Source organism: Pezoporus occidentalis, unplaced genomic scaffold (genome assembly GCF_034315485.1).
Source record: "Pezoporus occidentalis ecotype Australia unplaced genomic scaffold, CSIRO_AGI_Poc_V1 ctg729, whole genome shotgun sequence".
Taxonomy (NCBI): domain Eukaryota; kingdom Metazoa; phylum Chordata; class Aves; order Psittaciformes; family Psittacidae; genus Pezoporus; species Pezoporus occidentalis.
This window is the reverse complement of record NW_026916081.1, coordinates 17,080-28,996: the sequence shown is the minus strand read 5'-3', so window position 1 is coordinate 28,996 and position 11,917 is coordinate 17,080. Positions and strand designations below refer to the sequence as shown.

At 56.1% G+C, this 11,917-nt stretch overlaps 2 protein-coding genes across 3 annotated transcripts; both read left to right on the top strand.

The window, feature by feature from the left end:
• The first annotated feature begins 26 nt into the window (after positions 1-26).
• On the top strand, positions 27-2,390 carry LOC134155049 (interleukin-1 receptor antagonist protein-like). Of its 2 annotated transcripts, XM_062601789.1 has the most exons (6): positions 28-861; positions 947-995; positions 1,076-1,253; positions 1,346-1,516; positions 1,638-1,783; positions 1,872-2,390. In XM_062601789.1, the coding sequence occupies exons 1-6, from the start codon at positions 821-823 to the stop codon at positions 2,082-2,084; spliced, it is 798 nt and encodes a 265-aa protein (XP_062457773.1). In that variant the 5' UTR covers positions 28-820; the 3' UTR covers positions 2,085-2,390. The 2 variants fall into 2 exon arrangements, with proteins under 2 accessions (XP_062457772.1, XP_062457773.1); XM_062601788.1 differs by having other exon boundaries at positions 27-995.
• Positions 2,391-4,056: 1,666 nt separating this feature from the next.
• CKAP2L (cytoskeleton associated protein 2 like) lies at positions 4,057-10,787 on the top strand. Its single transcript, XM_062601787.1, has 9 exons — positions 4,057-4,139; positions 4,856-4,922; positions 6,753-6,819; positions 7,028-8,028; positions 8,354-8,546; positions 9,176-9,331; positions 9,792-9,855; positions 10,167-10,305; positions 10,397-10,787. The coding sequence occupies exons 1-9, from the start codon at positions 4,112-4,114 to the stop codon at positions 10,638-10,640; spliced, it is 1,959 nt and encodes a 652-aa protein (XP_062457771.1). The 5' UTR covers positions 4,057-4,111; the 3' UTR covers positions 10,641-10,787.
• Positions 10,788-11,917: the final 1,130 nt, after the last annotated feature.

Sequence of the window (11,917 nt, the reverse complement as noted above, 5' to 3'; positions counted from 1 at the left end):
CCCAGCCACGCACATCCAGCGTGGCGCAATCACCAGCACCCTGCCTGGATGTGTGGCAGAGCAGGGAGCGCTGCCAGGCGGTGGCAAGGAGTGTCCCCAAAGTCACGCTGTCCTCAAAGGCCGTGGCCTCCATGTAGTACAGGTGGGCCCAAGGGACCAAGGGGTCAGCATGGTCCTGGTATGGGGGTGGTGTGGACAGGAGGGGCGATGGGGAGAGCCCTGCTGGTGCTGTGGGCCAAGGCAGCGTAGGAGGCAGCCGTGGGGAAATGGTGGAGCTGCAGCACTTGCGCCACTGGCCCCTTCCGGGGCAGTGCAGCTCCAGCCCTGACGAGGGTGGTTGTCATCACAGTGGGATGGGGACGGGGCTGGTGCTGGGGCAGTCCCTGCTGGGTCAGCCCATCCACTGAGGGCTGGCACACAAGCACTGGCCCCAGACGTTGACACGAAACCGTTCTCTGCCCCACATACCAGCCCCAGAGCATCAGCCCTGCTCTCTGCTCCATACCCCAACCCCAAAGCATCCCCCCATTCTTCCATGCACACAACCCCATGTTCAGCCCCACAGTGCTGCTCAGGGGCACCCCCCGAACCTCTCAGTCTCTCTGGAGGAACTGGGCAAACCCAGGCATTGCGAAAGGTGGAAAGCCCGCTCTGACGGCACTTCCTTCGGAGGCTCTTGAAAACCCACCACACCAACACCAGGCTCACAGAGCACCCAAGCGACTCCACAGGCAGCACAGGCAGGAGCAGGCAGCCAGGTGCTGCGGCACTCAACAGGTACCGGCAGGTCTCTCCCCAGGTTTTGCAATCAGCCGTGGAGATGGCATTCGTCCCCGATTTGGACATACTGGAGAGAAGCAGGTAAGCATAGCCGTGCCAGAGGGGATGTGGGGCATGTGATGCCGCCGTGGTGGCCCTGGCTTCACCATCTCCCTTTGCCTTTTAGCCTGAATGAGGAGACATTTTATGGCCCTGACTGCCTCTGCCTGCAGAAGGTAACACTGGTGTGGTGGAAACAGTGAGAACCCTGTGTGGAGAAGCTGGGCTCTCACCCCACATCCCCTTTCCTCCCCAGAAACCCCAACTGGACTTGGAAATGGCATCGCCTGGGGTGGGCATCCAGGTGACAGTGACCAAGGGCCACCCTGCCAGGACCTTTCGCCAGGCTGCTGTCCTTGTGGCAGCTGTGACCAAACCAGCAGCCAAGGAGTTTGCTGACAGTGACCTTGGGGACTTCCTGGATGATATTTTTGGTATGAGTGTGACGTCAGGGTGTCAGCCCAGGTGGGGGATGCTCTTGCAGTGGGGATCATCAGCATCCCCCTGACTGTCTTCCTCCCCACAGAGCCTGTCTCCTTCCAGCGGATTAATGGCAGCTACGCTGGAGCACCCATCTATCGCTACACCCGCTCCCAGTCCTTCGACATCCTTGATATTGACCAGAAGTGCTTTGTGCTGGAGTCACCCACTCAGCTGGTAGCCCTGCACCTGCAGGGACCCTCTGCTGGGCGGAAAGGTAAGGGGTCACAGTCCTGACCAATGTCCCCATCCCCAAACAGACCCAATGTCTCCAGGACCACAGAGGTGCCATCCCACAGCTCCAGAATCACCCTTTAACTCATTCCTTCTTTCTGCAGTGAAGCTCAACATCGCTCTGTACCGTCCTCAGTCATCACAGGGTGGCCCAGGGACTGGGCGGGTGCCAGTGGCACTGGGCATCAAGGGCTACCAACTCTACATGTCGTGTGTGATGAGCGGTGCTGAGCCCGTGCTGCAGCTCGAGGTGAGCAGGGGGGGTCCTGCTGGCACCATTTTGGATGGGTCTGGGGGCTCCACCTCACCCTGAATCCCATTTCACCCCTCGGTTGTAGGAAGCTGATGTCAGGAGGGACATTGAGAGTGTGGAGCTGACCCGCTTCATCTTCTACCGCCTGGACAGCCCAACCGAGGGCACCACGCGCTTTGAGTCGGCTGCCTTCCCTGGCTGGTTCATCTGCACCTCCCTGCAGCCCCGCCAGCCTGTCAGCATCACCAACCAGCCCGACCAGGTCAACATCGCCACTTATGAGCTGAGCAGGCACTGAGGAGCCACCGCTCCCAACCCAACCCAACTGGCAGTCGCTGGTTCTCAGGCCGTATGTACCAAGTACAAATCCCAGTGGGAGCCCCCATCCTCTCCATCTATTTCAGGTGAAATAGCATCTCTGGGCCCTGTTGGCCCAACCCACCCCCATTTGTACTTATTTATTGTGTATATCCAGTGGTTTTGTTCTTATTTATTGTGTAACACTTCTTGCTTTTAACTTATTGTATATTTTATTGGAAATATTGGGGTTTTGTTCTCTGGAATTTGTTGGTAATGGAGGTGGAAATAAAAGGTTTTTCATACTGATGTCTCACAGGGGTGAAATCATGTGGGGAGTGGTGTATGGATGGAGAAACCCTGCAGTTTCAGCCGCTTTCTGGGCTCTCCAGGCCTGGGTGCAATGCCTAGGGGGTGGGCGTCACCCCACAGCATGCGGGCTTGGCTGGCACCAGCAGGATCTTCCTGCAGCCGGGGGGTGGCTGGATGGGTTTCCCACTGCAGCTGCGGCACTGCAGGACGTGGTGTGGCATGGCATGTCCTGGTGTGATGTGGCCTGGCATAGCATGGTGTGATGTGGTGTGGCACTGCATGGCCTGGCATAGCATGGTGTGACATGGTGTAGCATTGCATGGCATCCTGTAGTATGCTGTGGCATAGTGTGTCCTGCCATGTTAAAGCCTCTTGTGGAAGTGATACTGAATTAAATTAGTAATTCACTGCATATAGAGACAAGGATTCCATGACCTCCAGGGGCCACTCCTCAAATTCACAGTGCCTGTGCCATGGCCTTGTCTGCCCACATTCTCATTAACATGAGGAATGGGAATTGGGTGGACATTTCAGGGCATTATAAGAAGTACATATATAACAAAGGTACATAAGCTGTGAACTGTCTCTTCTGGGTGTGTGAGACAGGCAGAGAAATCCTCCAGCACCCGGTGCTGCAATAAAGTCATGTTGTTTTCTACCCTGTTGTTCACTGGGGCAGAGTGGCTGGAAAGCTGCTCATAGAAAAGGACCTGGGGGTGCTGATCGATGGAGCTGATCACGAGCACCTTGTGCCCAGGCAGCCAAGAAGTCCCCAGCATCCTGGCCTGGATCAGCACCAGTGCGGCAGCAGGGCCAGGGCAGTGGTTGTGCCCCTGCACTGGGCACTGGTGAGGCCGCACCTCGAATCCTGTGTTCAGCTCTGGGCCCCTCACTACGAGACATTGAGGGGCTGGAGCAGGGCCAGAGAAGGGCACCAGAGCTGGAGCACAGGGGTGATGGGGAAGGGCTGAGGGACCTGGGGGGGTCAGATGGAGAAGAGAAGGCTCAGGGGGGACCTGATCGCTCCCTACAACTGCCTGAGAGGAGGATGGAGCCAGGAGGGGCTGGGCTCTGCTCCCAAGGAACAAGGAATGGGACAAGAGGAAACGGCCTCAAGCTGCCCCAGAGCAGGTTTAGATGGAGCTGAGGAACAATTCCTGCCCCAGAGGGTGCTCAGGCATTGGAACAGGCTGCCCAGGGCAGGGCTGCAGTCACCGTCCCTGCAAGTGTTCACACACCCGCAGTGCCATGGGTCAGTGGTGGCCTTGGCAGTGCTAGGAACGGTTGGAGCTGATAATCTTGAAGGTCTTTTCCAACCCCATTGATTCTGTGATTCTGGCTGGAGAGTTTATTTCCCGGAGTTTAATAACAATATAGTCTGGCATAACATGGCATGGCACAAGGAGGCATGGCATAGCATAGCATGATGTGGCATGACATGGCACGAGGAGGCATAGCATAGCATGGTGTGGCATGACACGGCCTAGCATGTCATTCCATGGCATGGTGTAGTGTGGAATGCTCCGGCATTCAAGGTGGGATGTGCTGGGGCACGGCACGGTCGGGCACGGCGTGCCATGGCAACGGCATAACGCGACCAGGACCTGCCTTCAGCACGTCCCGCCCCGCGCACCATGATTGGTGGAAACTTTAGGTCGGTTTGAAGAAGGCGTTCTCCAATAAGTGCCGCGCGGCGGTTGGTGGCGGCTGTTCATCATGGAGCGGGTTGGGACGGTTCCTCCGGGTGAGCGGCTCGGTGGTCGTGGTGGGGCCGGAGCGGTGGGAGGTGGCGGGGAGCAGGAGCAGGGGCTGGGCTGGTGTGAGGCGGCCTCGGGGCTCTGTGCGGTAGGGGCGGGGTGGTTCGGGCCATCGCGACTGGCCCTGGGCTGGGGCTGTCCCGAGGCTTGGGTGGCCCAGCGGGGTGCAGAGGGGTCGCTCTGTGGAAGCCTTGGGGGGCAGAGGCTCTGTCCGTCAGATGAGCGTTGCACAGCCCCAGGGTCAGGGGCAAGGCCCTGGGGATGGGCCAGTGCTGGACCTCAACCAGGCCAGGCGGTACTGCAGCCAGGCCGGAGGTGTCAGAGGTATCCCCTGTCACCCCACACACACACACACACTGAGACGCTTTTGCTTCCCACCACTGTGTGCTAGCAGGGGGCTTGGCCACAGCAGGTACAGGCTTATGGGATGTGCAGCTGAAGCAGGGCCATCGGTAGCATCTTCCCTTTCCTTTTGGAAGTTGCCCAAGCCTCGCACAACTGAGGTTTTAAGCATCACGCTGCGAGGGCTGGAGAGCTCTGGTCATGTCCCAGTGAGCCTTTGGGCAACACTGGGTGCTGGAAGCAGCATCGCCAGGCTCAGGTGGGGAGCAGTACAGTAATGCTGTGAGTGTAAAACACATTTATTCTGATCCAGCACTGAGGTTGTTGTGCGTGCGCTGCATTTCCTACCATCTCTTTGCAGAAGAGCAGAGGAGACGGCTCCAGGACTATGTTGCAGCCAGAGGAAAGCCAAAATGCCCGAGCGCAAAGTAAGTCAGGAGGACGTTGGGCTTGGATGAGGTGTTCTGTAAAGGTCCTTTCCACAGAAAGCACTTCGTGATTCTGAGGTTTAGATGTTTTTTTTTCCTGCCTTGCTAGGGTCTGCCTTCTCCCTGTAGTGATTCACTGCTGTACAAAGAACACCTCCTGCCTGTGCCTCGCTGCCAGATCAGCGCCTGGGATGGTCCCATGGCATCCAGCAGCGCTCTGTGGAGTTACTGGCAGCAGAGGCAAAGGGATGGTTTGAGTGTTGAATGAATGCTGTCATTTCCTGCTGGTGGATATTGTCCTTTCCGGGTATTTTCTGAGCCTCTGTGAAACTTTCTCATCCCAGTGCTTGGGTCTGGCAGCATCAGCCTTTGTGCCAACAGCTCAGCTTCGTAGCTGGGTCTTGAATAAAGGGTGGTTCATGTCTCTCTGCTGCTTTTTAATGACCCTTTCATTAGGAAGGGGCATTTTCAGTGCTTTTAGAAAGTCTCAAGCATGTGTTCAGGGAGTCACCTGGCTCTGCCCTGCTTGGTTCTTCTGGAACCAGCCTGTGTGAGGGCAGCGAGGCACCTTCCTGCTGAGCTTGGCAAACCTGAACACTTGAGAGACTCCCTGTTGCAGTGAGTATTCCTCATGGCATTGTAGTGCAGGGGAAGCTGTAAACTTTCTCAGTGGGGGAGAAGATAAAGGGAAGTGGGATCTGAGACCAGAAAGAGCAAAACAGTCCCTGGTACCAGGGCTCTGGAAAACACCACTAATATAATGGAAATTTGCAGAGAAGATTCATGATCTTTCATTCTGGCTTAGTACACCACTTGCATAGAGGACAATCATCTAATTCTCCAGGCTCTTTCATTACAGAAAAAAATCTGCACAGGCATTAATCTTCCCTAGTGGCTGAGCTGCAGGCCCCGGAGCAAGGGGTGGGAGAACCACACCACTGGCTGCATTTCAGGGAGGACAATGAGGGGAGCTGACAGCCAGCACTGCTCTCCCACCTCCCTGCTCTGCTCCCAGTGCCTGGGCAGCTGTGGGGCTGCAGCTCGCTGCAACACACTAAACTCTGGGGTGCTGCTGTGACCTGCAGCGTGACAGCAGCAGCGGGAGCCTCCAAACCTGCAGGCCCACTGCCTGCAGGAGCTGTTGCGCTTGCTTGTGTTGTCAGTGAAAGCCAGAAGTTTTGTGGCAACCTTGGGTGTCAGTCATAGAATCATGGAATAGTTTGGGTTGGAGGGGACCTTCAAAAGTCATCTAGTCCAACCCCTGCAATGAGCAGGCGCTTCATCTAGATCAGGTTGCCCAGAGCCACATACAGGATGGGGCATCCACCACCTCTCTGGGCAACCTGTGCCAGTGTTTTACCACCCTCACCGTACAGAATTTCTTTCTCACATCCAGTCTGAATCTTCCCTCTTTTAGTTTAAACCCATCACCCCTTGTCTGGTTACAACAGGCCCTGCTGAAAAGTCTCTTCCTATCTTTCTTATAAGCCCTCTTTTAAGAGGTGAGAGGCTGCATTAACATCTCCCTGGAGCCTTCTCCAGACTGAACAATCCCAACTTTCTCAGCCTTTCCTCACAGGAGAGATGCTCCATCCTTCTGATCGTTTTTGTGGCCCTTGTCTGGACTCTCTCCAACAGGTCCATGTCTTTCCTGTACTGAGGCCTCCAGAGGTGGATGCAGGACTGGTTTGTGCTGCTTTTTGGGTACAATATGGTACTTCCTTGATAGCTCTTTGGTTTTCAAAAGCTTCTTCTAGCTCCTGTGACTGAGAAATCAGCATTTTTGTGCCATAGTTGTTAAATGCCTGATATTTGTTTGACTTCCTACAGACCCTTTTTAAAGGACCAGACAAATCACCTGAATCCTCCCTTAGAACCAGTGTCTAAACTGCAGCATGTAAGTAGAAATCTTTTGAGCCTGGTTTTGTGTTTTGTGCTTGAAGGGAGTCTGGGCCAAACAGGGTCCCCAAATGAGGGTTGTGAGTTCCTGACCCCAAGCAGGGTCTGCAGCCTCTTGTGTTCCTGTTCTGTTGACAAGTGCTTGGTCACCCCTGGGCTGGCAGGGCTGGGGCAGGACTGACCTGAGGTTCACTTCTTGTCTCCAGGTCGACAGGAACAAGAAGGATGTTCCTGGAAACAAGGGGAAGGGTGATGGTGAAGTTGGTGCCAAACCCAAGTGGCATGCTGGCCATGCTGCACAGAAGTCTTCAAGCACGTCCCAGAGAGCAGTGGTGGCACATCCAGAGCAGCCAAGGAAGAGTGCAAAGCTTCCCGTGAGCCACCCTGCACAGAACAGAGTGAGGCTCCCAGCTGCAAACTGTGGTCACCTAAATCCAGAAAGGACCAAGAAGCCTGCACAGGAGACTGACCCCACTGCAGCACCTCTGACTGGAAGGGGCCACCCCTCTCCTGGGACAGCTTGCTCTCCAAATGAGGGTCTGGAGGACAGGCTGGTGTGCAACAAAGAAAACGAGTGTGCACAGGCCTCCACACACTTGGCTCACAGGCAAAGCTCAGCCATAAAGCCAAGAGCAGTCACGGGCCCAAAGGACAGAATGAATAGCTGCCAGGTTAAGGAAGAGCCATTTGAGGATAAATTCAGGAAAACCCTGCTAGGCTCAAAGAGCATGTCTCAAAACCCAAGTACCAAAACTCGGCCGTTGCAGTTCCCTTGGCCACTCACTGCATCTACTCATTTGCTACCTAAAGGAAGGCAGCCCACAGAGAAGCCGCCGCGCTGCACGTTTCCAGTGGGAAGTCTTGAGCACCAGAGTAGACCCCCTCAGATGAAAAGATCTCCCACAAAGCCTCCGGCCTCTGGCAGGCCCCAAGGCTCCACAAACCTGAACACCAGCCTGAAGCCAGGTGGCACTGTGCCGTGGCAAAGGTCCCTGGCTAAAGGGGAGGTGGATAGGAGGGGCATGAAGGTGGTGCCTCCCAGATGTGCAGCAGCATCCCAAGTGACAGCCCCCCAAAACCAGCCTTGCAGCACACAGGGCTCCAAAACTCAAGCAACTGAAGGCAATTTTAGGAGGAGAGAGTTGCCAGAGGCAAGTGGCATACAGGCAAGGCGTGTTCCCAAGAACGTGTCAGCAGCAGATCGCAAGTAAGTAGCCGCTTTGGCCAGCTCTGTCCTTTCTTTAAACTCTGCTGTCCCCTGGAAGTGTTTAACTGGGTGAACCTGCACCAATCTGCTGAAAACGGGGTCCGAAGTCCCCTTACTTGTGAACTTGTGAGGCTGATGCCCCAGAAAAGAGGAGGGTGGGTTTGAGGTTCAGTGGTGCCTTGGGTTCGTCTGTGACCTGCTGAGGATAAATGTTCTCCCCAAGCTGTTGAAGTTGGCTAGAGGTAGATTCCCAGGGAAAACAGCAGCCTGGCAAGCGCTGGTGGTCTGCTGGAGTGGTGACAGTGATCCCTGGGTCCTTTGACAGGAAACAGCTGGAAGAGTGGTTGGCATCCAAAGGCAAGACGTACAAACGGCCACCTATGATGCTGCTCCAGAAAAAGGCAGTGAAGCTGCCCTGCAGAAATGTCAAGGAGAAAGAAAAGCAGGAGGAACTGGAGAAGCATTGCTTGGAGAAGATCAACGATGTATTAACTGAGTGCTTGAAGCTCATTGAGGAGGTGAGAATGGGAAAGAAGCTGCTTGGATGGGCTCCTCTTGCCCTGGAGCTTCCAGGGAGATGAGGGTAGGGCCATGTTCCCCCAACAGCACAGAGGGGGTTACAGCAAATGTTCATGCGGGGCTGCAGTTGCCAGAGCGGTCACATCTCAAGTCCTCAAGGAGTTATGGGTGGGCCAAAGGCATGCAGTGCGATGGGGAAGATACCTGGTCATGGGGGGCATGTGTGTGTCACTGCTGGTGTCTGGCAGGGGACTCTGCAGCAGGAGCTTCTGCAGCAGCAACCCAGGCTGGCTGAGCCGGCTTGAGGCATGTCCCTGGGGGACATCACAGCCAGTGTGCAGCATCACCTCTGGGAGCACTGACCACCAGCCCTGCTCTGGGGGTTGGTGACTCTGTTAGTGCCAGCACTGAGGAACTTATCCCTCTGAAATACCAGACTAACTTTACAAAGGGTAAAATTGAGGCAGGAAAATTATTACATGTCCACAGTCATATTGAAGAGCTGCCCCTTCAGACCCTCCCTTCGCTAGCGAGCACTGGGAGAGTGGTTGTGCACCGGCAGCTTCCTGGTGCACACCACCGGCCCTTGCAATTGACGCTTACCTCTGAGACCTTTCCCTTCTCACAGGGTGTTGAGACCGAGGAGGTCTTGGAGGTGCTGTCTCATGTGCCCCAGGCAGAGAAATTTGCCAACTTCTGGATCTGCAAAGCGAAACTGCTCGCCCGGAGCGGCCCCTTTGATGCGGCAGGGCTGTACAGAGCTGCGGTCTGTGCTGGCGCTGTGGTAAGTGAAGCGCATCTCTCCGATAGCTCCCTGCAGGAGCACATTTCCTCCAGATCCCAAGGTTGGATTCTGGGATGACTTTAGCAGCACCAGACACTTGTGAGAAAAAGCCCTTTAGAGCTCCCGGTCCCACTTTGGCTTCACTTAGCCCAGCCAGCGGGTCTGTGCAGGTGGGAATGGGGGCAGGAAGCATATGCACCCTGTGCTGTGTTGGAGCTATAGCTGGAAGTGATGTGGCAGCAGCTCAGTGCTGGTCTGGGTGGCACAACTGCAGCATGTGGTGGGGTTTGTGGCTGAGCCTGTGTGCTGACAGCTCACCCTTGGAGAAGGGGAATCCTGCAGCTTTTTGCCACTGTCTCCAGCATGGATGAAGCAAAAAGCTTTTCTCCTATTTGGTTGTAACTCTGGTCTCCATTACCAAGTCAGGCCTGCCTTGACGTACACTCTGCTTTCCCTGCAGCCGCTGCAGGAGCTCAGAGAAGTTGTCCTTAATATCCTGAAGACTGCAGACCAAATGCCAGAAGGTAATGTGTGCATGTGAGGCCACTGGAGCATGGGCAGGCTGGGGTTCCCTGGTTGCTGCAGGCAGGGAAGCAGCACAATTTGCACTCTGTCCCAGCACCCTTAGCTCTGATGGAGACTGAGTGTTGTGAAAGTCCAGAGTTTCAATATGAAAAGTGGGGTGAGATTTCTCTGCCAGGGCTGGGGATGGGCCTGGCCCAGCATAACTCTGTAGTGAGATGCCCTTGCTGTGGCCGGAGCATGTTCTGCTCCCTCCCCGGCTGCCCTGTTCTACCCTCTCTGCAACTGTGCTGCCGTTTGCCTCTCCCGTCAGGGGAAAAGTCACAGCCAAGTCCTGAGGAGCCCAAGAGCCCAAGCAAGAGGCAGCACGTGGCAGTGACTCCCTGCCTGCCAGGCAGGTCCCTGACCAGCCTGCCTGCTTCAATCAAGTTACAGGTTACCTCTGTACCCAGGTAAGGCTGAGCTGCCCGCTCCTGGCAGCAAACACCCGTGTGCCCGTGCTCACTTCAGGGTTTACCTAAAGGCCTCTTGTCTTCTGTGCAGAGTAAAGGAGCTGCTGCAAGGCCCAGAGCTGAAATTCCTGACACCTGTGCGACGCTCAGCGCGCATAGAGCGGGTTGGGAGCTGCTACCCGGAGCTGCTGAGGGACCATGACCCTGTGGTGTCGTCCCTCAGTGAAATCCTGGATGCGGAGGAGGAGACCCAGTTCTTCTTCCGGAAAAACAAGGCTTTGCCGGAGGTGGCGGAGCTGGAGGGGCTGAGTTTGTACCCCCCTGAGAGCTGCTGAGGGCTTCCCAGCAGGGTGCAGGCTTTTTGCTGCCCTGCACTTCACAGACTCCTCTTGTTGCCTGTCAACTGTAAATATGTATGTGTTGTACATGATAAGCCTGTTTTAAATATATAAGCACTGTTCTAAATAAACTCTCTGTGTGGATTCAATGTGGGGTGGGGCAGGGGGGTGTCCCCTGGGCCTGCCTGTGGCTGCTTAGCTGTGATTTTTCCTGCAGTAGGATGTCAGTCTGGCTGTAAGAGCACCTCCTGGGTTCAGAGACTGGTTTGGCGTGAGGGGACCTTAAAGCTCCTCCAGCTCCAACCCCTGCCACGGGCAGGGACCCTTTCCACCAGAGCAGCTTGCTCCAAGCCCCTGTGTCCAACCTGGCCTTGAACACTGCCAGGGATGGGGCAGCCACAGCTTCTCTGGGCACCCTGTGCCAGCGCCTCAGCACCCTCCCAGGGAAGAGCTTCTGCCTAAGAGCTCATCTCAGTCTCCCCTCTGGCAGGTTAAAGCCATTCCCCTTGGCCTGGCCCTACAGGCCCTTGTCCCAGGCCCCTCTCCAGCTTTCCTGCAGCCCCTTCAGGCACTGGAGCTGCTCTCAGGTCTCCCCTTCAGGAGCCTTCTCTTCTCCAGGCTGCCCCAGCCCAGCTCTCTCAGCCTGGCTCCAGAGCAGAGCTGCTCCAGCCCTCGCAGCAGCTCCATGGCCTCCTCTGGCCTTGCTCCAACAACTCCAGGCCCCTCTTGTGCTGCTGCCCCAGAGCTGGATCAGGGCTGCGGGGGGGGGGGGGCCTCCCCAGAGCACAGCAGAGTCCCCTCCATGACCTGCTGCTCACGCTCTGGGGGTGCAGCCCCATTTGCAGTGCCCCGTAGCAGCCCCCAGCCACCCCCAAGGGCTGTCCCCCACCCTGACACAGGCAGCTGCTGAGGCTGGCACCATTTTCCCTGTGTTGAGGAGGTGAAAGGGAGCCCTGATGTCATCTCCTGGTCTCCAGCAAGCAGTGATTCTGTCCTCAGCCCCTCCTTTTAGCCACCACCAGCATTGGCTCATCATCTTTATTGAGAAACGTTGATGCTGGGAAAAGCCTTGGAGCAGCATCAGGGTGTCCCAGCACGGGCTTGGCTCCGGCCTGAGGCTCCCAAGGGGGTGCAGGGCACTGCTGGTGGGCAGCACTGCCCTCAAAGCTGCCACCCTCAGTCAGGGGCTTGCACTTGCCTGCGTTTTCCTTCAGAACAGCCAATTCTACATCTCCCTTGTGCAAGAGTTTGAGTATCTTATAAATAGGAAAGGG

Bases quoted from the DNA above. Each gene is read 5' to 3' on its own strand.
- CKAP2L (XM_062601787.1), top strand. From the start codon at position 4,112: ATGGAGCGGGTTGGGACGGTTCCTCCGG. The intron at 8,547-9,175 runs GTGAGAATGGGA...CCCTTCTCACAG, and splicing joins GCTTGAAGCTCATTGAGGAG to GGTGTTGAGACCGAGGAGGT. The intron at 9,856-10,166 runs GTAATGTGTGCA...CTCTCCCGTCAG, and splicing joins TGCAGACCAAATGCCAGAAG to GGGAAAAGTCACAGCCAAGT.
- LOC134155049 (XM_062601788.1), top strand. From the start codon at position 900: ATGCCGCCGTGGTGGCCCTGGCTTCACCATCTCCCTTTGCCTTTTAGC. The intron at 1,254-1,345 runs GTATGAGTGTGA...TCCTCCCCACAG, and splicing joins CTTCCTGGATGATATTTTTG to AGCCTGTCTCCTTCCAGCGG. The intron at 1,517-1,637 runs GTAAGGGGTCAC...TTCTTTCTGCAG, and splicing joins ACCCTCTGCTGGGCGGAAAG to TGAAGCTCAACATCGCTCTG.